Raw genomic sequence first — 25,516 nt, forward strand, 5'->3', positions numbered from 1 at the left:
AATTAATAGAAGAACGGGAAGGCTGAGACGTCTGAAATGACTTGTGAGGCTGTGACAACTGCTTGGCATTATCAATGAAGGAATCTGACGAATGTTTACGAGCCGACTGGCTGCGAGAGTGTCGGAGGGCCTGGTTTTCAGCTTTCAAAGCGAAATTCACTGCTTGTGATAAGGTCCAGATGGAATTGAGCTCAAGTTTATCTTGTAAGACATCCTTCAAACCCCCAATATAGCGAGCCACCATTTGAGTCTCTGATTCCTGAAGGTTGTTTCTCGCACTCAACCGATAGAACTCCTCGGTGTAGTCACTCACCGATCGTTGGCCCTGCGCACACTGTTGATACTGGAGATACAACATTTGCTCATAGTCTGTTGGTAAGAAGTGACTTCGAAGTAACTGCTTCATTCTAGGCCAGTTTCGGATTGGTCCTCGTCCTTCCCGACGACGAGTTTGCAGCAATTGGAGCCACCAAGCGCTGGCTCCTCCTTTGAGTCGGCAAGCTACATACTTAACTTGCTTTTCGGGGCTGATCTCCATGTATTCAAAAAAGGATTCAACAGATCTCTCTCAATCAAGATAATCCTCAATGTGAAGTCGTCCCTCGAAAAAGGGAATGTCTAATTTGACACGGAACTCACCCGGATTACTGTGATGACGGCCATGATGGCGAGGCCGTTCGTAATATCGAAGTTGTTCTTCGTCTCCTGAACCGAAAGGGTCTCTGTAGTTTGGAAAATCAACTTCACCTTCAGAATCTGTAATTTCGGGCAATGTAGGTCGAGGAGGCCGACGAAGATCGGCTCGACCGTAGGGAACTCGCGGCGCTGGAATGGCCGCAGGTGGTGGTGGAACCAGATCGGGGACAGTGTTAACTGAAGCTCTGAGATCTAGCATCTCATTGCGCAATTCCGTGGAGATGCGGAGGAAGTCCGCTCTCAGTTCATTCAACTGCCGAGCGATGCTAACTTGCGTTGCCCACAAGGCGTCTAAGCTCCGATCGTCGTCAGGAACTCTGTGTGAAGACTCTGCAGCCATCGTCCAACGTTGGCTCTGATACCAACCTGAAGGAGTTCCTCTCAGCGAACGTCGGCGATCACCTGCAAGAGTGTTAAGAAAGACAAAAACAATGCAACAGTGGTAAAAGGGTTTGTATATTCTTCTATCTGTAATTTCTTTCTCAGCAGCATATATATGTCTCTATACCGAGACAGTCCTATAAACGTATAGGCGGTTAAAAAGAAAACAACAAACGTGCTTAACAGAAAGGGAAACAAGGATGGCAGCTGAGGTAGTGGAGAACGCAGACTAGATAAGATGTCTCGCAGACTAGGATAACCTCATCAGGTCTCCCCGTCTTCAGAAGAACTCGCCTCCGGCGAGGTTAAAGCAGTAGCGGCATCGTCAGGTGGATGATACTCATGAATATCCGACACATTGAACGTAGAGGACGTCTGAATACTGTCAGGCAGGTCAATGACGTAGGCATTGTCGTTGATTCTGCGCAAAATAGGAAAAAGGTCCAATTTTTCGGGGGCTGAGTTTGCCATAGGTACCTGTCGGAAAACGTTCTCGGCGAACACGAAGCATCACCAAATCACCTGGATTAAACGTTTTGTGCCTCCTGTGAGCATCCGCTCGTTTCTTGTAGTTCAGATTGGATTCATCCAGTTTGGAGTGGACTTCCTGGAGGATATTCTGAAAGCTTTCTATGGTCTGAGTGGCTGAGGTACTTCGACACTTGGGAAGAACGGCAATGTCAATCAGGTGATTTGGCATTTTTGTATAGACTATTTTGAAGGGACAATGGCCCGTAGACCTGTTTGGCATTGAATTAAATGCAAACTCAGCTTGGCTTAACATATCTTCCCACTTCTTAGGATGATCTTGTACGAGGCAACGCAGCATGTTGCCTAAGGTGCGGTTGACAACTTCCGTTTGCCCGTCCGTTTGAGGATGATAGGCTGAGCTTAACTTGAGCTCGGTGCGTAATCTTTTCCAGAGTTCCCGTCAAAAATGGCTAACAAACTTGACGTCGCGGTCTGAGGTGATACTACGGGGCAGCCCATGTAAGCGTACAATTTCTTTGAAAAATAGGCGAGCGACGTTAACAGCATCAAAGGTCTTCTTACATGCCACGAAGTGAGCCATCTTCGAAAATCGGTCGACGATGACCATAATTGAATCCACGCCACTTTTCGTTCTGGGGAGGCCAAGAACGAAGTCAATGCTAAGGTCTTCCCAGATGGAGTCGGGGGTGGGAAATGGCATATATAATCCCGTATTTTGTGCTATGCCTTTGTAAGACTGACAAACAGAACATCTCTCGACGAATTTAGCTACGTCGCGAGCAATCCGCGGCCAATAGAACCGAATTTGCAGCTGTGCTAGTGTTTTATCACGCCCGACATGCGCGGCCAGTCCACCGGAGTGAGTTTCTTTGATGAGCTGTTGACGCCACGATGAGTTGGGAATACATAGACTATTCCCTTTAAACAGGAAGCCATGGCGTATGCTGAAATCAGCAGCAGGAATACCATTTGCACATTGCGTCCAAAAGCTTGAAAAATCAGGATCCGTGGCATAGAGGGGCTTCATTTCCTGTAATCATGTAACCTCCGTTTGTAGTTTAACAAGCATGGCAGCCCTTCTACTTAAAGCATCGGCTACTCTGTTGAGTCGCCCCTCTTTGTGTTGAAGAACAAATGTGAACTTTTGGAGAAAAACGATCCAACGGGCATGCATACGATTGATGTTTTTCTGGTTATTAAGGTATTGGAGGGCTTGATTGTCACTGGATAGCACAAAATCCTGATGGAGCAAATAATGCTCCCACTGTTTCAAAGCCCGCACGACCGCATATAATTCCTGTTCATATGAAGACCACTTCTGTCGTGTAGAACTAAGCTTTTCGCTAAAGAATTCGATAGGCTTAGTCTCTTGTGATAGAACAGCTCCTATACCAACAGCTGACGCATCAGTGTCGACATGAAAGGGCTTATCAAAATTCGGAAGAGCCAAGACAGGGGCGGAGCACAGGGCAAGCTTGATGGCGTCAAAACTTTCCTGTTGGGCTGCTGTCCATGTGAAAGTACTGGATTTTAAACAATCTGTAAGCGGGGCAACAACCACACTGAACCCGCGTATAAAACGTCTGTAAAAATTGGCTAATCCATGAAAGCTCCTGATATCAAACAGGGAATTTGGCGTTGGCCAGTCGCGAATAGCAGCCACCTTTTTGCTGTCCACTTCTACTCCGTTGGCGGAGAGGATGAAGCCCAAGAACTGCACACTCGGAGAAGCGAATTGGCACTTGGGAAAATTGAGATAAAGCTTATGGTGGCGTAATGCCTGGAGTATGTCGGTCAAATGCTTTACATGATCTGAAAGGTTAGTACTAAAGACGAGGATGTCGTCGAAGTAAGCGACGCAAATTTTTCCAAGAAAAGGCTTCAAAACTTCATGCATTAATCGCATAAAAGTAGATGGTGCATTGCATAGCCCAAATGGCATTACCTTCCACTCGTAGAGTCCGTCGCGAGTCTTGAAGGCTGTTTTCCACTCGTCTCCAGGTTTGACGCGGATTTGGTGGTACCCGCTGCGAAGGTCCAGCTTAGAGAATATGGCGGCCCGATAGACGATCTAGCAAATCCGAAATACGTGGCACCGGAAAACGGTATTTTACCGTGATTTTGTTGATGGCTCTGCTGTCAATACAAAGCCGCCACTGTCCATCCTTCTTGGGAACAATCAAAGCGGGCACGGCACATGGGCTTAAACTGTGCTGGATCAGTTGTTTAGCCAATAATTCTTCCACGATTCCCTGCAGGATTGAATATTCTTTTGGGCTCATGCGATAATGCGGAAGATTGGGGAGTGTGGCACCCGGAACAAATTCAATTTGATGCTGTATGGTACGCACAGGAGGTAATGTAGATGGCAATTCGGATGGTAAGACATCTTGGAATTCTCTCAAGAGATTTTGAATTTCCGTAGGGTGTTCTGTGCAGCCCGTGCCATGGTGGTTGTTTGAAACAACTAGAGCCAAGCTTGCCTTCATATCCTGCTTATTCTGTAACAGAAGTTTGCTTGAAATAACATAAGCTGCCTTTTTATTTTTGTCAGGCCCAACTGACGAAGGATTGCTCGGACATAATCTGAGTTTCTTTCCCTTCCAGTCAATTATATAGACATTCTGTCTGCAATTATAAACGGCATCCGAATCGAATTGCCATGGCCTACCAAGAATAAGATGACATATATCCATGTCAATAACGTCGCAAATTACCTCACAGGCGTAATGTTTTCCAATGGAGAAGGATATTCGGCACATATCCGTGACGACGACTTCCATGCCTTTTTTTATCCAGCTCACTTTATATGGGTGGGGGTTACTAGTGGTCTTTAACTGTAAAGCTTGCACGACCGAGCGGGAAACAACGTTATAGTCGACCCGGAACACTCAAGTGCTTCAGGTGCTTTCAACCTGGACATAAGTCCAATGAATGCCCGAATCGACAACGAATCCAATTGATTGAGGGAGAATCACACAACACTGAGGCAGACGTGGGGTCTGCTGAACAGGATTCGGAGACATGTTTCGAAGATATACACGGCGATGAAGGTGATCCTCTCCTCTGTGTTATACATAAATTGTTGTTAGCCCCTCGGGCCCCTACCCATTCCCAAAGGAATGCTTTATTCAAGACTCGTTGCACTATACAAGGAAAGGTGTGCGATCTTCTCATAGACAGCGGGTGTACAGAGAACGTTGTTTCCCGCTGTCTATGAGAAGATCGCACACCTTTCCTTGTATAGTGATATACATCTCAAAATATTAAATTGATGAATTGACAATAAAATTACTTATCATATAATTAAATAAATAATTATAGCAAACAAAACATAAATATTCGGAGTACATGAGTAGTTGAGGTAGGCAATCATCCTATAGTTGAAATATATGGAGTTGATGAGAGTCTGGCATGGTTCCCACTCATTAATAGAATTCTACACTCCCCCTCAAGCTATAGAAATAAATGTTGATCAGCATACATTAAAAATTAAGCTATCGAATTGTGATTGATCAGAGGCTTTGTTCAAAATATCTACTAAAGTTTTGTTGGAGTGTATTGCATTTGAATGACCCCTTCAATCAAATGCATGTTTTTATGTAGATAGATTTGCCTTTTTTTATCTTATAATTTTCATACACTGAAAATATTTTATGGCTCCCATATCTTTATTTTCAAATTCATTTACTAAAATCCTTTTTAGGCTCTTGATTTCTACCCAATAATTACTAGTTAGATATATCATGGAATGGCTAAAATCCTTTTCAGTCTCTTGATTTTTATCTCATCATTACTAGTTAGAATAATAACATCCACATAAACAATCATAATAATCATTGACCAATATGTGATTGTGAGCTCCAAAAATTCACTCCCAGCTCTGTTGAGAGAGTTAAGTTCTAGGTCAACTTTTGAGAATGCATATTATATTGTGGATAAATATTATGTAAAGATTTCTCCCTAATTATGTGAAGAGTACTTTATGATCTGATTTTAGGTTTCCCGTTGGTGCAAGATTGAAGGACCAAGACAGATGTTCCCTAACATGATCACACTTTATTTGGGACAAGATACATATTAAGCATGTCTTATATATAATGTAGAATTTTCTTCAACACCTAGGAGGTAGTCCAACAATCTTTTTAGTGTTGTCAATCATATTCCCCAAAATCGAATCATAAAATTCAGTGTGAAGGGAAAAATGTAGTTATTCAATTCATATCACTAATAATTTTATTGAGAGATAAAGATTAAAATAAAGTTTAAGAACTAATAAAATTGAGTCAAGGGGCGGCACCCCTGTGGGGGTTTCTGGGGGCAGCGCCCCCGCAACAATTTTTATTGTAAGAGTAATTTTAAAACTTTCTCAGCTTGTTTATAGGCCCTAGCTTCTCGGTGCCGCTTGGTACCATTTGGCACCCCTCAATACAGAGCGATACCGAGCATGGTACCAAGCGATGCGGACAGGTACCGACTAGTACCGAGCGCCGAGTTTCGGTACTGAGCAATACCAAACGGTACCGATCATTGGTTTAGTTTTTTTTTTTAATTTTAAGAGGCGTTCTGCCTCGTAGAAATGTGGCGAGTCGTGCCTTCAGGCGCAACTCCGTTAAATTGAGGCGTACGCCTCATATTCCAGAAGGAAGGCTCAAGCTTTGAGGTTGAAACATGTGAAATTGCGCTGAGGCGCGCCTCTTATTGCGCAATTGTAAACCATGGTATAACTGTTATGTTATAATGGTGATTATCTACTGAGTTTACTATATAAACTCAAACTACTAATCTAAAATTTTCAGGCAAGTCTCATGATAAGTAGCTAGAAATGACTGAAAGAGAAGAATATGTCTATAGAAGATGATGATTGAATGAAAACAGGTAAAATGTGTTTATGTTTAAATGCATATTGAATGTAAAAGTAGTGTGAAAGCAGATAACATGTGTTTATGTTTAAATGCATATTCAATGTAAAAGTAGTTTTGGTAGCTCTTCAGTATTTGAGGAATATTAGTCATTACAGTTATGTGCAATTGTGGAAAATATATTAACCATCCAACTGTCAATTTCCGCCTCGTTAATTCGAGTCTCCAGACAGGGTCATGACATTCTTCTTATTCTTCTTCTTCTTCTTCTTCTTCTTTCCTTCTTCTTTCTTTCTTTTTCTTCTTTCTTCTTCTCCATTTCCCTCCATTTTCTCCCTCCATTTCTTCTTCTCTTTCTTCATTTCCTCTCTTCTTCATCTTCTGCTTCTCCATCTTCTTCTTCTTCCTCCTCCTTCCCTCAAATTGATTTCTTGCCGTCCATCACTAGAATCCCACATCTACCTTCACAAAAAAGTCTTCCCTACACCTACTACACCTTCTCCATCAAAAAGCCCCATCTAAATCCACTTTATCTCTCTAGACATAGAGAAAGAAAATTGTTCTCTATAAAAAAAGAGAAAATTCATGATTTTACCTTCCAAACTTGTGGGACCCGCTAAGCCAAAATCCAAATACAAAGTGACAAGTGGAGGAGTCACGGATGCACAAGTGATTAAGTAGCTTGCACGCCAGCTATTAAAGTTCGGAGACTCGTACGCCCTGTGAATGTGTCGTACATCCCATGAACATTTGCTTTTACAAAAAAATAAAATAGTACACTATTATGTGTCGTGTACGACCCCTTCATTAAAATGCACATAACGCCAAATCACTGAAGGGTGTCATCTACGAGTCCTCTATTGTATAATGTGTATGTACCAAATACATATAGATGGATCGAGGGCACATATGCATACCTCCCATCATACAAGCGCACTAAGCAACATGCATACATGTTGTTGATCATGCAAACCACTTCCTACATATGCCTATGATCATGCCGTTATGCAAGTGCATCCAAATTCGTGCAGGTCTGTCACACAAACATGTTAAGCAAAATATGTGAGTACACTGCACGAGTGCATTATACAAATGCAATTATATTATACACACATTCTTAACAGCATGAAAGGTATATGCAAATACATAAGTATACGTACAAACATGTAAATGCATAGGTAAGCATACAAATATATAAATACAAGTGCAAATAAGTATGTGAACATGCATATACATCATACACACCCATTGTGTCGCATGCATGTATACCATGAAATGTCTAAAATATATTATGCAATGCACATCATTCAACGTACAAATGCATTATATATCGTAGTGGTGCATTATATCAATATAAATATATTATACGTTATGCAAATGAATTAAGCCACCATGCAAATACATCATACATAGTATTGTCCAATAATGCAATGTAAATATACACTATCTCATCTGTGAGTGCATTATGCAAAATGTACTGAAAAACGCATTAATCGTATGAGCCTCGACGAGCGTGACACATACACATGTCGTGTGAGGATGCTGTGCAGACTAAAGAAATAATGAATGAATTTTCAAGCGTACAAAATACATTGTATAAGCATGCTGACATACACAGAACTATCTTTTAAAATGAAATTTAAAATACCCACATGTGCTCCGACAAGTGCGTTATACTCCTAAAATCTTGCCTTAGAATATTGCGCGGGTCAAAAGTGAACTTAAGTTCAACTCCAATCCTCTTTGAATGGACCAGAGTTGACAAGACTTGAACCATCGAACAAATACACTATCATAAAAACAACCAGATTATTTAGTTTTATACGTTCATATTAGGCCTTCAAGATCTATTACAAGAAAGGTTCACTGCTAAAAACATAAACTCTCAGAACCAACACTCGTTGAGGTTAACCAAATTATTTAATTTTATATGTTCATATTAGACCTCAAGGTCTTTTATGAAAAAAATTCACATTAAAAATAAATACCTCCGGTTCTAATATCTACACGATCACTTCAAAAATTAGAGCTGAACTCAATCCTCTATTCTCAAGCAAACATAGTCGACAAGATTAGACTAATGAAATGAAATTACTCATAATTTTCGATGATGGCCGTGTTGAATGTAAATCTCAAGCGGATGGGCCAAAACAAATTTAAAAAAAAGCCCCCAAATCTCGAAGTTAATTATTCGAAACTTTATCTTAAATAAAAAATTCAAATCTATTGCTCTTTAAAAAAAATCAAAATATCTAATCAAAATAAATCACCCAAACACTTAAAAGCAATAATACATCCACATTTCGAAACAGTTTATCAAACTAGATAAATTTGAAAAATCACTTCAGCTAATAAAAAGTAAATGTTAAGTCGAAAATATCACTAGGATTCATTCTCAAACCATCTACTACTAATAAGGACATGGCACGTGTCCTCTAACCTATGATTTCGCCACCAAATGACACCACAAGTAAACGGTTATGACTGGGGCCCTCTAACTGGGTGACTTTGCTGCCAAATAGTATCACTAAATTATGGTCATGGCTAGAGACCAAATATTTCCCAACGGCTCTAAATATTTGAGTAACGAATCAATAGGGTATAATCGATATGACACATAGTCGTCGGATGAAGCAACCCATGGCTTCCAACAAGGATCTTTCGGTTAGGTTGAGTCGATTACCTCCTCTAAGTAGACTAGGGACCATGATGGTCTAGGATGACGGAACCATGGGAACTTGATTGGGCTCATCATCATTCCCCCCACCATCCATTTTAAGTGCGCAGTGATAAATTTTCAACCTTCACATCTAATTCTACTGCTACAATACGCTGGATACTATGTATATGTTCAATGACTAGCATTAATCAAAAGTTTTCTCTCATTACCGAGAGGGGTAATTAACTATAGCGGCTTGCACCTATAGGAAACAAGAACTCAGATCATAAAGTCCTCACAAAATGAGAGTGAAATCTCTAGGTAGTGCCTTATCTAAAAACCCAATATGCGTTCTGAAAATTTACCCCGGAACTTAAACTCGTTTAAACTCTCCTTGTCGACACAAAAAAGAAAGGGGTTGCGGAACAACTTCCAATTCCAATTTTCGGTTTTTACTTGGGCGAGCTTATTTAGGAATCAACTTTACATGTACATAAAATATCTTCCAGGTTCAATCTAGACAACTCATGAATTCCTAGGTAGAAAACTAACTATACAACAATAACATGTTGGTGCAAATCAGGATATGCAGTCAAATTTTTTGGCACATGCTGAAAATGATTATTTAGAAGTTAAGCTTTTTTAACAATTTTCAATTTTTGTTTTCAATAAAGTCAATAAAGGCAACATTGAACAAAATAAAGTTTCTCTGACTACTTACATTGTCTAGCTTACAAAACTTTTCTGATTCCTCAGCTTGTTTTTTCTCCCATTCTTTCTTGCCTTTTTGATTCATAGTCAAAATCTGGTGCTGGATATCAGAAGTGACAACAAGTTTGTGCCTCTTGTTCTCAATGTCAACCCTCTAAAGGCATTTGAATGAAATATGTGAGGTGAAACATGACAAAGACTACGGAAAGAAAAAAATGATATCAACCTGCTTAGATAATCTTATCGAATTGCCTATGAAGCTCCGCAAACGTTCCTCTACACACTGAAGAAGTTGCTCGAGTTAGATCAAGAACTTTAAGTGACTTGAGTACAATTGCTCAAGTGACATCTCACCATAGATAGACAATACTCCACGTCTTTACTTATACCTCCTAAACCACATCTGGAAACTAAAAAAGACACAAATAAGTAGTTGCCTGCTATTTCCACCACTTCGAAAATGTCATAAAAAGGTAACTTAGTTCAGGAAAAAAAAGGTAATTACTGATTTGCGTCAGCTTTTTCTGTATAGGTCCCTTCTGCAGAATTGATTTTTCTTCTTCCTCTCGTACAACTCTTTGAATTGCCTCTGAAGCTTGTGTTCCTTCTGTCCGAGCAACAAGTAGTTGCTCCTCTTCTGCCTGTTATAAATAAAGAGAAACTTCATGTCGGATTAAAAATACAAAAAATGTATGTACCTCAATAAAAAGGATAAGATCATAGATAACTAATTAACCAAAGAATCTTATTGAATATGATCAGGATGGCCTCATACCCTTAGATTGACTCCACTGACAGCAGTCACATCATTAAGCTGTTCAATGCTTTGATCCAGGAAAGCTCCACTAGTTTTCAGCTGTTTACTATTAAACATCACTTTGAATCAGATAATCACATAAAGGAAATATTTAATAGGTTTTTGCTGAAATCAAGATATCTAAAAAATGATTAGTGGAACTGTTCACCTTGCTTGGGGTTGGGAGTTCCCTGAAGTTTCAAGCGTCTTTTTCTTACCAATGGGAGGTTTCTTTGGAGGAAATTTTATGCTTGTTCCACAAATTAGAGAGAGACTTTGAGATTGTGACTGCACTGGATTCTAAATGTAGTTGAAGAAAAGAATCAGAAAATATTTGATAAAAAAAATTATCTGGAGAACAACAACAGTATTATTGAATTGAAGCTCCAAAATTCAAAGAGAAAAAATAAAATACACACAAAAACACATGAATTTAATGTTTCGGCAATCCACCTATATCCACAGAGGCAACAAATGCACTATAAACTCAAAGAAGTTTGCAAAAAATTCAAAATTTATCTCAAGATCTTATCATGTATGCAAAGTTACTACATGATTGAGGGATTTCCTGCGGAATGATTTACAAGTGAGGTGTGCATGGGTTTATATAAGAATTCAACCATTGTTCCATCTTTCCAACATTTGGCATTAATGATCAGCCACCATGAAGGACTTCTGTGGTTGCTTCTATTATGGACTGCTTATGCAGCCGAGCCACCACTCCAACAATAGTCACCTTAGTAAGCTTCCTCTAAAAATGATGTCGTCTCTTTTATGTCCTTAAGCGTCAGGAACTCGAGAGATGTTGATTAAGTCCAAATAATATATGAACTTGATCCTTGTAATTAGAAGGGGAAGAGGCAGCCATGGTAAACAGTCAGGGAAGAAACCTAAGAGCCACTAGGGGGAGGGAATGAACCTAATAAAGTTTAGTAATGAGCTGAATTAAGTAATGAACTCAACAGCTCACCAAAAATAGCCAAAAAACCAAGCAATCAAGTCCAAACCGAGAGGCAACAAGCAGCCCAAAGGCCAAGGCATAACATAACATGTTTTGAGCCCCCCCCCCCCATACATCAAGAAGGGTACTATATCCCATCATTTAACTTAAGCAGAAGAAATAAGTTCCATTTGATATCGACAGATGTGGATCAAAATTGTCAGAGCAACAAAGTTATTAAGTTAACAATAACAGACCGATATACCATCACAATGCAGTGATCATTTTAGTTGTTTATCCACTACATATTATGCTGCGAATGTATCAAAATTGAAGTAGAACATAAGAATGTAAATATTCAATGGTGAATTGAGGTAAGACTATACCTTGTTGCAGAAAATAAATTTGGACCGAAAATGCTAACCTGCATTATTGAATCGGTAACAACCGCTGTAGGGCTTGTCGTTTTACCTATAGCTGATGAGTTAATAAGACAACATGCATTAGAAAACTTCTTTTCATGTAATTCATCTGATGTAGTGGATCGTCGGAAGACTCGACCTGCAAGAAGGATTTTTTTGGCTCCCAATCCAGGGAAGAAGAGAAACAAGCTTCAAAAAGCTTCAAAGAGTATATTATATCATTCAATGGCTTTCCCTACTACAATGCATACATATATATAACCCATATATAGAATATTCTAGAGAAACTTGTAACAAACTAGATAAGCTATTCCTAAGGATGACTATTAGCTATAATGTTCCACATCATTCTCCCCATGAATAAAAAGAGCTCGACTCCGTTCGAGGCTCGTTAATTAGAAGGGAGGTAGGGTGGCAACAAATTCCTGGATCGAAGACTTTGAATGCGGACTTTAAAATTACCACATGAAGAGGTTTTCCCCAATCCAAGGGATGAGGTTGAACTTTGGAATCCTTAAATTGATCTAGCATTTCAGTTTGCCAATTGGTTGGTGAATATGAGTTCTCGTCACATAACCAATCCCATTCCCTAATTCCACAAGATAGAGAGGCGAGCATGTTCTCCCATTTAGTTTTCGGCACATCCATGACCTCAATAACTCTGTGAGCTCTGAGAAGTCCATTGACAAGTGCACTGTATGAAACTACATCAGGAGAGATCCCCCCTATAATAATATCATCGAAGTAACTGCAGGCAAGCCCAATTCGGCCAGTCTTACAATAGTGGTGTACCCTAATGCAGTATGCATTAGCATTGGGGATTACGCCAACCTTGAACATCTGATCGAAAAGCTCCTCTGCAATTTCAGCATTTCCAGCTATCAAAAACCCATTAATCAGAGTGTCATATGTTACTGTATCTGGTTGTATCCCCTTAAGACTCATTCCCTTGAACAGCTTGTGTGCAATTGATGTCTTGCTGGCTCTACAGAGACCATCAATTAGAAGGTTGCAAGATACCATATCACAAAGACCTTCCATCTCCATCATATTAGCAAACAACTTATAAGCTTTTTCAATCTGTTTAGCCTTGCAAAGACCCTTAAGTAGTTGATTGTAACTGTAGCTATCAGGATTAATCCCTGAATTTTCCATAGATTGTTTATCGTTCAACTTCTCATTATATTCGGATTTGGCAACAGCCAAGAACTGCTCCCACTTATTTTCTCCAGCGCCCATATCATTAACAATACAATGCCGCATCAATCTAGGATCGAACCCTTCATTGACATTATATCGAGCAGTTGGGGAGCATTGCAGATAATCAGCTTTGTCAGCGAAATTCAGATAGGGCATGTTCACACCTGCAGGGAAAACATTCCTAATAAAAAGAATATAGTTGGCATTCAGTTCAATCTCCCCATTTCCATGATCTAATTTTTCCACCATTACTGTGGCTTCTCCACGATCAAGTGGCTGTCTCCCTGTGTTGAATGGCGTCACCCTTGCAGGAACTGATGTAGGAATTGATATAGGTGCATTGCTCTCTTTCATCACCATCACAATAGAAACATAGGATTTCTTGTGTTCTTGTTCATTTGAAAAACCCGGAACAGTTACTACAGCATGAGAATCATTTGGAACTTCTTTACTCACCTCCTCTACCGGATCTTCATCTTCAACAGTTGAAGCTTCCACAGGTTCTGAAGGATCATAAGCTTCCTCATCATTCACGACATCCTCTTCTGGTCTAGCGGCAGTTTGCTCAATATCAGTTTCTTCCTGTGAAGGGACGGAGTCATTCTCCGTGATCTGAGCACCAGCATCTTGGGTAAGACCCTGCTCGTGAAATGAAGTGGCGGAAAGACAGGAATCAGGGCGTGAGAGATCGGGCTCAACACCTCTAGCGAGATCGCCAGACTGGCGCTGCCAAGGAGCGGAGTCGCCAGAGACCGGCGCTAGATACCCGCCTTACATGTGTGGGTTTCTTCCGGGAAGGGAATGTCTCCAACGCTGCCTGTGGTGGAGACGACGGCTTGGCCGATGGGGCATCGTTGGGGACCTTGACGACCTCCAGTAGCTTATCCGTCCCGGTGGATTCCGCAATGTCCGTGGGATTTTGAGGAGTGGAAGGAGTCGCGGGAGGTGTGGAAAGGGAGGATGCAGCTGCATCGACGGAGTCGAAATCAGCGATGGAAGAGCTTTGTTGGAACGGCTTCAGCTTATTGCTCTGATTGTGATTAGCGATCTGTTGCATCTCGCGTGGACGCGAGGAGTTGGGAGTCGGAAGGTGTTGGAATGGAGAGGGATCGCGCCATCGCAACAGAAGCTCGAGCGGCGTATACTCCGGCAGCGGATCACGTCATCGGAGAGGGAGTTCGAGCGGGATGTAGTCATCAATGACGGTGGGAGTATGGCGGGACTGATGGCGTTTGCGTGGAGCGGACGAGGAGAGCGAAGAAGAAGAAGAATACCTCGATATGGTTGCCGACGACATTCGCATCTTCCTTATTGCCCGAAGGTTCCTATCGATCCGATCCAGAGAATCCTTCGCTTGAGCTTGATAGAAGGCGATCCGGCTTCGAGCATCGTCGACAGCCCACCTTCCTTGGCGTCGATCGTCGTCAACCGCCAATCTTATTTTGCGGCTTCGATCGTCGTCGACAGCCGACCTTCTTCCGCAGTTCATCGATCTTCGCAAGTTCCAGGCTCTGATACCAACTGATGTAGTGGATCGTCGAAAGACTCGACCTGCAAGAAGAATTTTTTTGGCTCCCAATCCAGGGAAGAAGAGAAACAAGCTTTAAAAAGTATATCATTCAATGATTTTCCCTACTACAATGCATACATATATATAACCCATATATAGAATATTCTAAAGAAACTTGTAACAAACTAGATAAGCTATTCCTAAGGAGGACTATTAGCTATAATGTTCCACATCATCATCCTTCAAAGTTTTGTGTCATTTGTGCCCATAAATTGAGGCTACAATATTTTCTAGCACTGAAAACTGATGTTTCTTTAGAAATTCAAGATTATGGCCTATAGAATTTTTCGATACATAGTCTGTTGTTTGTGAACCACAAGCACTTCAATGATAACGTTAGATGATAACGTTTGTTCTGTAATTTGTTTATGAAGCTGATTCAGCATCTGAGAAGTAGATTTATAATGCATATTCTTATGATTCTTTACAACTTTGTACAGCTCATAGTTTTGAATAGTTGCAATATTTATGGGCTGAGTTGGCACTACTTTTGAAGAAGCAATAGATGGGTTTACTGTTGGTTTCATCATTTGTACACTTTGATTATGCAGTTTAAGTGAAGTTGATGTGGTGTTAATGGACAGCCTAATATATGCATGATCTTGAAAACTACTTTCACACATTGAAAATAATGTTTGTACCGTTGGTGGATGTTGTTGTGCATTGCTAAGTGTTTTCGTATAACCCTTTGATAATGATCCCAAATTGTTAATTGTACTACCAGTAGTTGCATATGCTTGAGCAACATGTCCTCCCTTCACATCTATCTTACACTCCGGAACAACCGGAGCATGTGATAAATATTTCTTTTGATTCAACTCCCAAGTAGCTTGAGCTTGTAGCTGTTGCAAGAGGAAAAGAAATGGGGAAGATAATATATACTTAGCAGGCCAATTTTAGATTGATGGATGTTATACTTTAACATGAATAACTTCACCAATTGAACTAACAAATTTGAGCTATAAATATCTAACTGAACACAAAAAATAAATTCCACTAAATCATTCATCTACATACCTGCATCTGCGCTGGATGGACTGCAGCCTCTCTTCTAATCATTCGGTCCCCAACAACTTTCTTGCAAACTTTTAAGTAGTTCTCATTACTAATTTCATTATTCTACAAATAAAAAAACATCAAGTAGAAGTTCAGGATTTTTTCCATATGAAATGAAACTTTGGTCTAAGGAAATTTTATATCGAATATGGCAAAAAAAATTAGTGCATACATATAATCATTAAACTCACTTAAAGTATTAGTCAGTTATGTTATAACAAAATTAAACAAGTATATCGTTATGTTCATGGATAAGTAAAGTTAGATCACCAAGCCTAACTTAAAATACCATTTATGTCATTATTAACCACTTAACCAAACTAGAGAAAGAAAAATCAATAAATCATTGTTCTTTTAAGTTTCAATTGCCAATGATCATATAATTCACACTCACAATTTATTTCAAAGTACTATTATCTTAGCTTTGGCATTATCATGTAGATTGAGAACAGTAACTTAATTAATGATTTAGATTTCAACATAATAATAAAACTACATGTTTGAAAATAGAAATAAATATATTAAAGTATAATTACCAATAATTTAGTGTACAATGCCCGAAGCAGCGGTGAGCTGTCTTTATCAAAGAGGGGTTGGAATTGTGGAACTAACATATTCAACTTCAGGGAATTTTTCTGTATCTTCCAGTTCAAGGAATTATTTGAAAGGTCAGTATTGGGAGGTTGTTGATTATTGAAACTGCTGGACTTTCTGCTTTTGTACCTTGGAATGCGGATGTATGTCTTGGGATGAGTTATTATCAACATTTTGCCGAGAAAAATTATCTGAATGCCCTTTTTGCGATTCACAATGTGTATTTCCATGCTGTAGTAGTCTATGGTCACATTGTAATTGAGAATCAATATGCTGATTTTGATAGCGAGAAGAAAAAATTTTAACTTGCTCCAACTGAGTTAGATGTTTAGTGAATTGCAAATTATTCTTCGATGTCAATTCAATCATGCAGTGCTTTGAAGTGGGCACACCCCTTGCTTCTGTTGAGGCATACGCCTACGTTATACAGAGGCGGGAAATGAGGCGCGCTTCAACTCAATGAGTGAGGTGTTCGCTTCTAACAATAAGTTAAATATTAAAACTAAACCTAATTGAGTTACACATACATGTTCGACTTCGCCCGCTACGTCTTCTTTGTATGCTAGACGTTCCTGTTCGACTTCTCCCTTCTTGTTTGACTTCTTCCCTATGTAGCACGAATACATCTATTTATGAAGCATGATGTATCGGACACGTATCAGATACAAATACACCTCTGATATGGCAAAGATACGTGTCGAATACGACTTTGTCGTGTCTAATTAAAATATTATTTAAATTTGACCGGACACACGTATCGGATACGCGTGTCCTATTAAAAAATGAAAAAAAAAATGGAGCCTCAATTTGCCCTATTCCTTTCAGTTATCCATTCGATATCCCTATTCATTTATGTGGTTTAAACATTTCAGTGAGCTAGGTTTTTCATTTCCGCACAGGAGTTCTTCTTCGTTATAGTTGAAGGAGCGGTTCGACGACGCTAGCATAGAAGCGGACAGGATCATCCTTCGTCGACGAAGAGGCTCGACGATGCGAGCATTAAAACCGACAGGATTATCATTCGTCGACAGAGCGGCTCGACGATGCGAACAGTGAAGGCGACGTGAGCAGTGAAGGTTCATTTTCTTCGTTCTTCACTCTAGTATGCCATATGACACTGCAATTCTATTTCAAAAATCAAATCATGCATACATATGAATGCATTGTATGAAATGCATCCAATGGCATATACCTACATAGGCCTTGGTGAGCATGTTGTACGTTCACACCTGACGCCTGAGAATGCCGCACAAGTTAAAAAATAAATTTAGATTAGAACCTAATCCTTTTTCAACGAGTAAACAAAGTCAACAAGGTTTAATCAAAAAAATATAATATTTATAAATTCCCCGATGATGGCCGCATTGATAGAAAATCTCAACCAGAGGGAATCATATATCTTCAAATATCCTCAAACTTTTATAAAATACAAATATTTTCAAATGACCCAAATGCCCAAAAAAATCAAATTTTCAAAAATACCAAAACTCCAAGATATTTAAAATTGAAAGTAACCATCAACCACTTAAAGCACAAAAAAATCCTTCCATCCTCCGCAACGATTTGCCCAGGTGGACAAATTTAAAAATTACTCTTGCTCACAAAGAGCTAATGACTAGTCGTGAATATCACTAGGATCTATTCTCAATATGTCTTTTGCCAGCAAGGACATGGAACGTGTCCTCTAACCGGTGGTTTCACCGACAAATAGCATCGCACCTGCAATTTTGCCGCTAAATAGAATCGCACGTAAATGGTTATGTTCGGGACACTCTAAACCAGATGGTTCACTGCGAAATGGCACTATTATATTACGGTTATGGTCAGTGCCCGTATGCTCCCCAATAGCATTAAATCATTGAGATATGAATTAGTAGGATATAATTGATAGGGCACAAAGCTCTCTGTTAGCTAAGGTGGATTCAAATTTGTCCCCTTAGAAAAATATCCACCACAGGTCTACAAGGTACCCTTGGACGACGCAACCCATGGCTGCTGACAAGGATCATTCTATCAGGTTGGGTCAACTACCTCCTCTAACTAAGTAGACCAAGGACCACGATGGCCCGGAATGACAGAACCATGAGATCTTGATCGGGCTCATCATCACTCTCCCACCATCTACTTTAAGTGCAAGATGGTAAAATTTTAAATCTTAACTATCGAATCTTCAAATACTAAACACATGCTACTATTATATGCCAGATACCATGTACCTACGGGTACGACATATTCACTAATGACTAGCCTTAATCGAAAGTGCTTTCTCATAATCGGGAGGGGTAATTAATTATAGCAGCTTGTGCCTATAGGAAACCAGAACTCATATCATAAAGTCCTCGCAAAATGAGGATGAAATCTCTGGGTTGTCTTATCTACAATCTCAATCTGCCTTCCTAAAATTTCCCCTGAAACTTAATCTGTTCAAACTCCCCATCCCCCCCCCTCCCCCCGAAAACAAAAAAGCGAGCGGCGGGAGGCGAGGGCATAAATTTTCGGAGCCCACATGATGAAAAATATTTAGAGAAGAGGAAGAAAACTGATATAGAGGAGAAAGAAGAAGAATGGGAGGCACTAGACTTCACAAGTGATGAGGTAGGAGAGAAAGCAGTTCATTAGGATGATGATTCAAATCAAGACCCCTTCAGTGATGATAGTGCTTATGACCCCTGATTTGTTATGCCATTAGGTCCATTACTATTTCTTTTTTGAATTAAATGTTTATGAACAATATATTAGGAAAGAACTTAAAGCTGACTTATATTTTATGTTATTTTATTATTGTGATGTTATAAGGGTGTAAACGAGTCGATTCTAGTCGCCTATTGGCATTATAGAATTCGACTCGTCAGTTAGAAAGCCGACTCGAGCACGACCTTGGGTAGAGCTCAAAAGGCGAGCTCGAACTTGAGATCGTCCAACTGTATACGAGATCGAGCTGGCTTGCGAGCCTAGTCTGGATCCGAGTCCGATTCCCACAGTTCACACGAGCGCGTCAAAGTTCAACCTTAGGTCCAAATTTTGATCGTCCTCCATGGGTCCTAAAGCCCATAAACGAGATCACGTGTCCTGGTACATGCCTTCTATAATCATAGGGATGGCCCTCCAACCTGCCACGACCCTTGAGCCGACTCGTCCAATAGGATTTAAAAAAATTATTCATTTTTAATAATATTCAACTTAATAAATAAAATTAAAAATTATTTAAAATTATTAATAGTGAGTCGAGCCGATTCACGAGCTCGCGAGCCGGTTCACGAGCTCGCGAGCCGAGCCTTACAAAGCTCAAGTTCGAGCTCGAGCTCGACTCATGAGCTCGATATACTCAACTAGCGAGCCTATAAATGAGTCGAGCTCGAGCAAACTCGCGAGCCAGCCCGGCTTACTTACACCCCTAGATGAATGAATTTCAATTAAATTTGACACAGTTTATTACTTATCATTTTATATCTTGTGTATTGTTTTTGTTTCATATATAAGTCAATTTATTTCTTATGTTCTATTTTAATGTATTATTTGATTATTAAATAAAAAATTCTCATTTTGAATATACAAAATTTTTTAAATTTGAAATTTACGCCTCAAAATGCCTTGAGGCTTACGCCTCGCCTCACAAGCAAAAAATAATATATTCGGACAAAACGATTGTTGCATCGTTCAATATGATTAGTTCAAATCAAACATCGAATCGTACATAATGAACTAAGGTTCCATCTAGAGAGTGTTCGAGTGATTTGTACTGTACTATACACAGTCGTACTTTATTATACACAATTGTCCAGTACAATCTATAATTAATTCACATGATACTTGATTCCTTAACTATCTGACTTAAATTAGGTAACATTGTAAAAGATTATACAATACAAATATGTTTGTACAACACGAATAGTTTAATTTCAAAATTTAATTTTGTCTATTTTAAGTTGGATTCGATGGTAAGGTTTCTGATAATAGTTGATCGTCATGTCCGATGTGATATTTATACAATACGATTAGTTATTAATTTTTCTCATTTAAATTAAACATTTTAATTAATTTTATTTAAACTGATCATACATAATGATTAACAAAAAATTAAAATATTTATTTTCTCCCCCTTATGTGTGTATGCACAATTACTAAGCTAATTTACACCTTTTTACTTACATTGACTCAAGAAAAAATAAAATTATAGACTCTTTCAATAAGTTTAGCATATACAATACTTTCTTGAGCTATGATTCTATAACGATGTTTTATGTATGTTGAACCTGAAATGTTAGTCATGCACACAGAAAAGTGTGCAATATATAAAGCATGAGAAACTAAATAATCATCCAATAATATTGTAATAATCAAAACACAAAATCGAAACTCCTAGATTATAACACTTTTTACTCTGCATTCTAACTAATAGGTTCTCAACTCATCAAACAATCTGCAAGTAAAATCAAGTATCATCCATTAGGACAAATTTGGATTTAACATCTACCACGTAAGTCAATACAAATAAAACCAACCTTCAGATCCTTTCTAAAAAAAATTATATGTGACCACTCTCATGATAAAAAATTTCAAATCTAAATGAAGAGTCCCCATTATGCCTCAAAAGAGCGAAGTAGCTATCAAATCTATAAAGTAGATATGATGTTTTAACAATTGAAAAATCAAACTACTCATAGAGTTGATTTGTCACCAGAGTCTGGCCAATGCATACCATTTACAAGTATTTTGAATCATCATGTAGTTAATGCTCACACTATGACAGATAATGTCATGACCCGCTCGGAGACTCGAATTAATGATGCAAGAACAAAAAACGGATAAAATATTTCTTTCAAATTCAAACAAATTTATCATCTACATTCCATATAAAACTGAAGAGCAACTAACACAATTTTCATATTTGAACAATTACATAAATCATATTTTATCTACTCTTGTTTAATTGCCGTCTTCTGTAGACGAATTTCTCTCTTTCAGTCATTTATACTTATCAGGAGACTTAACTGAAAATTTAGTTGAAAAGTTTGAGTCTATAAGTTAACTCAGTAGATAATCACACTTGTAGCATTGAAAATTTTTTTACATAAAAATATTCATTTGGCATTTTTTTTAGTTAATAAATATATAGCATTTCCATTTCATATAACATAAATCATTTTTATATATTCTTCAAATAATATATTATTTTTCAATAACATTTGTTTATTTTCATTTTCCAGTTATTCTTTTTCCCTCTTGATTTAATATAGGAGCACCGTCTAAATGTATCAATAAAAATGTAGCCATTTCTATTTCACGTGCACGGGTACATTGCGTCTTCAGCCAGTAACATATGGGAGTGAACTCCCATAATTTCATGTATAAATATTTTCCTTATTTTAATATTTTTATTTTCTTTTAGTTCATTATTTAGTTTGTTAGACATTTGCAATAGAATGTACCTTAATGTATGCATTTTGTTGAAAATATTCTTCTTATTGATAAGAATAGAGAGGAAGTTGAAGGTAGACTTGAATTATGGACGTCAACCTTAGAGTCTAAAGGTTTTTGCTTGAGTCGATCTAAAGCTGAATATATAGAGTATAATTTTAGTAGTAATAAATCTAGTGAGGGGATTGTGACTTTGGGCGATCAAGTCATTAATAAGAGTACACATTTTTGATATCTTGGATTTATTATTCAGAATGATGCTAAAAAAGATGTGGATATTATCAGCATAATCCAAATGGGATGGTTGAAGTGGAGGAATGCATCGGGCTTGTTATGTGATAGAAAAGTCTCCATAAAACTTAAGGGAAAATTCTATACGATAGTGGTGAGACCTGTAATTTTTTATGGTGTCGAATGTTGGCCATTAAAAGAGAAGCATAATACTAAGTTAAATGTTGCAGAGATAAGAAAGCTCGGGTGGATGAGTGGCTTTACCCTTAGAGATAGGATACGAAATGAGCATAAACATGAAAAGGTTGGAGTAGCTCAAGTGGAAGATGAGATTAGAGAGAGTCGCCTTAGATGGTTTGGTCATATAAAACGGCGGCCTTCCGATGACCCGGTATGATATAACATGCAATAATTGAAATAAATTAAAAGGAATTTTAATAACATAAAAGGAAATTGAAATTGCTAATATTATAATTACCCACATTGATTACTTCATGCCTCAATTCTTTTCAAATACTTTTTTTTATTTTTTATTTTTTATTCTTTTCAAATACTTGACCCTTGAAATAACCTTCTTATTACAACCTAAAATCATAAAAATAATAACATAAATGCATAAGTTCGTTTATGAATAATTAACTATTTGGAAAATTTTGAGAAAACGTCATCGAGGTATTTTGATGAAATTATTTTCATTTATGAATAATTAACTCTCAATAAACGAACTTATGAATTTCTTACCAATCTATTAGTTTGATTGGTAAGAAATGAGCATATTTTGTTAATCGATCTACTACAATCCAAATAGCCTCCCGACTCTGCTTTGACTTGGATAATACAATTACAAAATCCATCGCAATTTCGTACCATTTTCACTCAGGTGGTAAAGGTTGTAATTGACCACTTAACTTTTGATGTTCATCTTTAATCATTTGATAGATAATATGTTTTTCCACAAATTCAGTAATGTTTTTTTTCAATCCTAGCCACCAAAATAAACCCCTACTTGATACATATTTATACTTCCTAGATGAATTTTATAATAGGAGAGGTGAGCTTCTTGCAATATCTCTTTTCTTGAATTATCAACATTTGAAATACAAATTTTGCCTTATCATTAATCATTCCTTCATCATCCAATACAAAATCTTTCAACTGTCCTGTCTACATTTTCTTTATAATTTCTTGAAAATTTACATCTCGAGACAATAAATTATATATTCTATCTTTCAAAATGAATTGAATCACCAACTGATTTAATAGCATATTTTTAGTAGTTTTCTAATTGACCACTGGAATTTTAGTCTTTTCATATTTCTGATTATCTGCTCTTGCTAAGTAATCAACCAATTTGCACATCCAAAAGTCTTCCTACTTAGTGCATCAGCAACTACATTTGTCTTTCTAGGAAGATATTGTATATCTCTAATGAGCTCCAACCATCGTCTCTACCGAAGATTAAGCTCTTTAGTATTAAATATGTATTTAAAGCTTCTATGATCTTTGAAGAATTCATATCTGATTCCAAATTTTGAGTAAAAAAATCACAACTACAAATTCATAATGGCTATATTTTGTTCTAAAAGCCATTTTAGCTATATACTCTTATTTAATGTGCAACTGATGATATCTAGAACCAGATCAATTTTAGAGAAAACTATTGCTCTCTCAAGTTGATCAAATAGGTCCTCAATTATGGACAGTGGATATTTATTTTTAACAGTGAATTAATTTATTCCCTGTAATCAATGCACATTATGAAACTCCCATCATTTTTTATGACAAATAACAATAGAGCTCCCCAAGCAGAGGAACTTGGACTGATAAATCTTCTATCTAGTAATTCTTGCAATTGACATTTTAGCTCCTGTAATTCTTTAACTGTCATTCTATAAGGTGCTTATGCTACTGGTTCTTAACCAAATAATAAATCACTAGTGAATTATATCTCTCTTTCTGGTGAAAACCTTGGTAGATCATCTAGAAACACTTGTGGATATTCTTTCACTATGTGGGCTCCAAAAATTCGGCCCCAGCCTCCCCTGCTGCTTTCTTCGGGGAAGTTTTAATGGATTAAGTTCCGGGTAAATTTTGGGAAGGCAGATGAATTTGTATATAAGACATTACCTAGATATTTCACCCTTATTTTACGAGGACTTTATGATTTGAGTTCTAGTTTCCTATAGACGCAAGCCCCTATAGTTAATTACCCCTCCCGATAATGAGATATAATTTTCGATTAAGGCTAGTTGTCAATCAGATACATAGTATTTGACATACAATAACTGCATGGACATTTGGAAATGTGGAAAGTTGATATTTAAAATTGAAAATTTCACCATCTTTCACTTAAAGCAAATGGTGGGGGAATGGATGATATACCCGATTAAGATCCCATGGTTCCGTCGTCCTGGGACATCGTGATCTCTAGTCTGCTTAGTCAGAGGAGGTTGTCAGCAGCAATAGGTTGCTTCGTCCAAGTATACCTTGTAGACCTGGGATGAATATTTGCCTAAGGGGACAAATTTGAATCCAACTTAGCCAACAGAGTGCTTTGTGCCCTATCAATTATATCCTATTAACTCATATCTCAAGGATTTGATGCCACTAAGAAACGTATCGACTCTAGCCATAAATGTTATCTCGTGTACCATTTGGTAGCAAAACCACACGTTTCAGAGGGCCCCGGGTCATAATTGTTTATCTGCATTGCCATTTGGCGGCAAAATTGCATCTTAAAGGACGCATACCGCATCCTTACTAGCAGGAGACTATTTTAAAAATAATTCCTAGTGATAATTTTAATCAAACATTAACTCTTTGTGAACTGAAGTAGTTTTCAATTTTGTCCGCCTCAGCAAATTGTTGCGAAAGGTGGGTGTATTTTTCTTTAAGTGGTTTGATGGATTATTTTAATTTTAAATATTTTGGATTTTGGTATATTTAGAGTTTTGGGTGGCATTTTAAAATATTTAAAATTAATCCCTCCGATTGAAATTTTCTGTCAACACGATCATCATCGGAGTGATTATTAGGTCACTTAAAAAAATTATTGAATTTTGTGTATGTTTGAGGGCATTTTGAAATATCTAAAATTAACCCCTCCTGTTAAACTTTGCATTCAACATGGCCATCATCGGGGTGTACGGGCATTTTCATTGACTAAACCTTGTCGACCATATCAACTTGCCGATAGGGGATCGGGTTCGTAGGCTATATGATTTTATTGATGAATTTCTCTATTCATAGACCTTAAAGGCCTTATATAAACGTATAAAATAGATATTCTGATCGATACCTTAACCGTATATCTATTTGATAATTCGAGCCGTGTCGACTCCTATCTATCAATATAAAAGGATCAGGCTCAAACTATGTTCATTTATTGACCCGCGCAGTATCCCTAGACGTCATGTGTATACTCATAACAAGCTTATCCAGACCTATGCGTGTTTTATGATAGCATTTACCCCTTCTGTCTACCTATG

The 25,516-nt window shown here is 38.0% G+C and overlaps 1 protein-coding gene and 1 non-coding gene across 2 annotated transcripts; both read right to left on the reverse strand.

Annotated features, from left to right (window-relative positions):
- Positions 1 to 568: 568 nt before the first annotated feature.
- Positions 569 to 2,596, reverse strand: LOC114580101. The gene is made up of 3 exons (XM_028696509.1): positions 2,028 to 2,596; positions 1,555 to 1,817; positions 569 to 1,098 (listed from the first exon to the last, which is right to left on the reverse strand). The coding sequence occupies exons 1-3, from the start codon at positions 2,594 to 2,596 to the stop codon at positions 569 to 571; spliced, it is 1,362 nt and encodes a 453-aa protein (XP_028552342.1).
- Positions 2,597 to 9,816: 7,220 nt separating this feature from the next.
- On the reverse strand, positions 9,817 to 11,241 carry LOC110105963. Its single transcript, XR_003701365.1, has 6 exons — positions 10,767 to 11,241; positions 10,577 to 10,664; positions 10,307 to 10,442; positions 10,156 to 10,211; positions 10,028 to 10,084; positions 9,817 to 9,955 (listed from the first exon to the last, which is right to left on the reverse strand). It is a non-coding gene; the product is annotated as an uncharacterized LOC110105963 (transcript).
- Between the last annotated feature and the right edge of the window lie 14,275 nt (positions 11,242 to 25,516).

The sequence above is a fragment of the Dendrobium catenatum genome, unplaced genomic scaffold (assembly GCF_001605985.2).
Source record: "Dendrobium catenatum unplaced genomic scaffold, ASM160598v2 fragScaff_scaffold_754, whole genome shotgun sequence".
NCBI lineage: Eukaryota > Viridiplantae > Streptophyta > Magnoliopsida > Asparagales > Orchidaceae > Dendrobium > Dendrobium catenatum.

Excerpts from the sequence above, each read along its gene's own strand:
- LOC114580101 (XM_028696509.1), bottom strand. The coding sequence starts at position 2,596 with ATGAAGCCCCTCTATGCCACGGATCCTGATTTTTCAAGCTTTTGGACG. Across the intron at positions 1,818-2,027 it reads ACCTCAGACCGCGACGTCAA|GTCTACGGGCCATTGTCCCT; the intron begins GTTTGTTAGCCA and ends AATGCCAAACAG. Across the intron at positions 1,099-1,554 it reads CCGAGAACGTTTTCCGACAG|GTGATCGCCGACGTTCGCTG; the intron begins GTACCTATGGCA and ends ACACTCTTGCAG.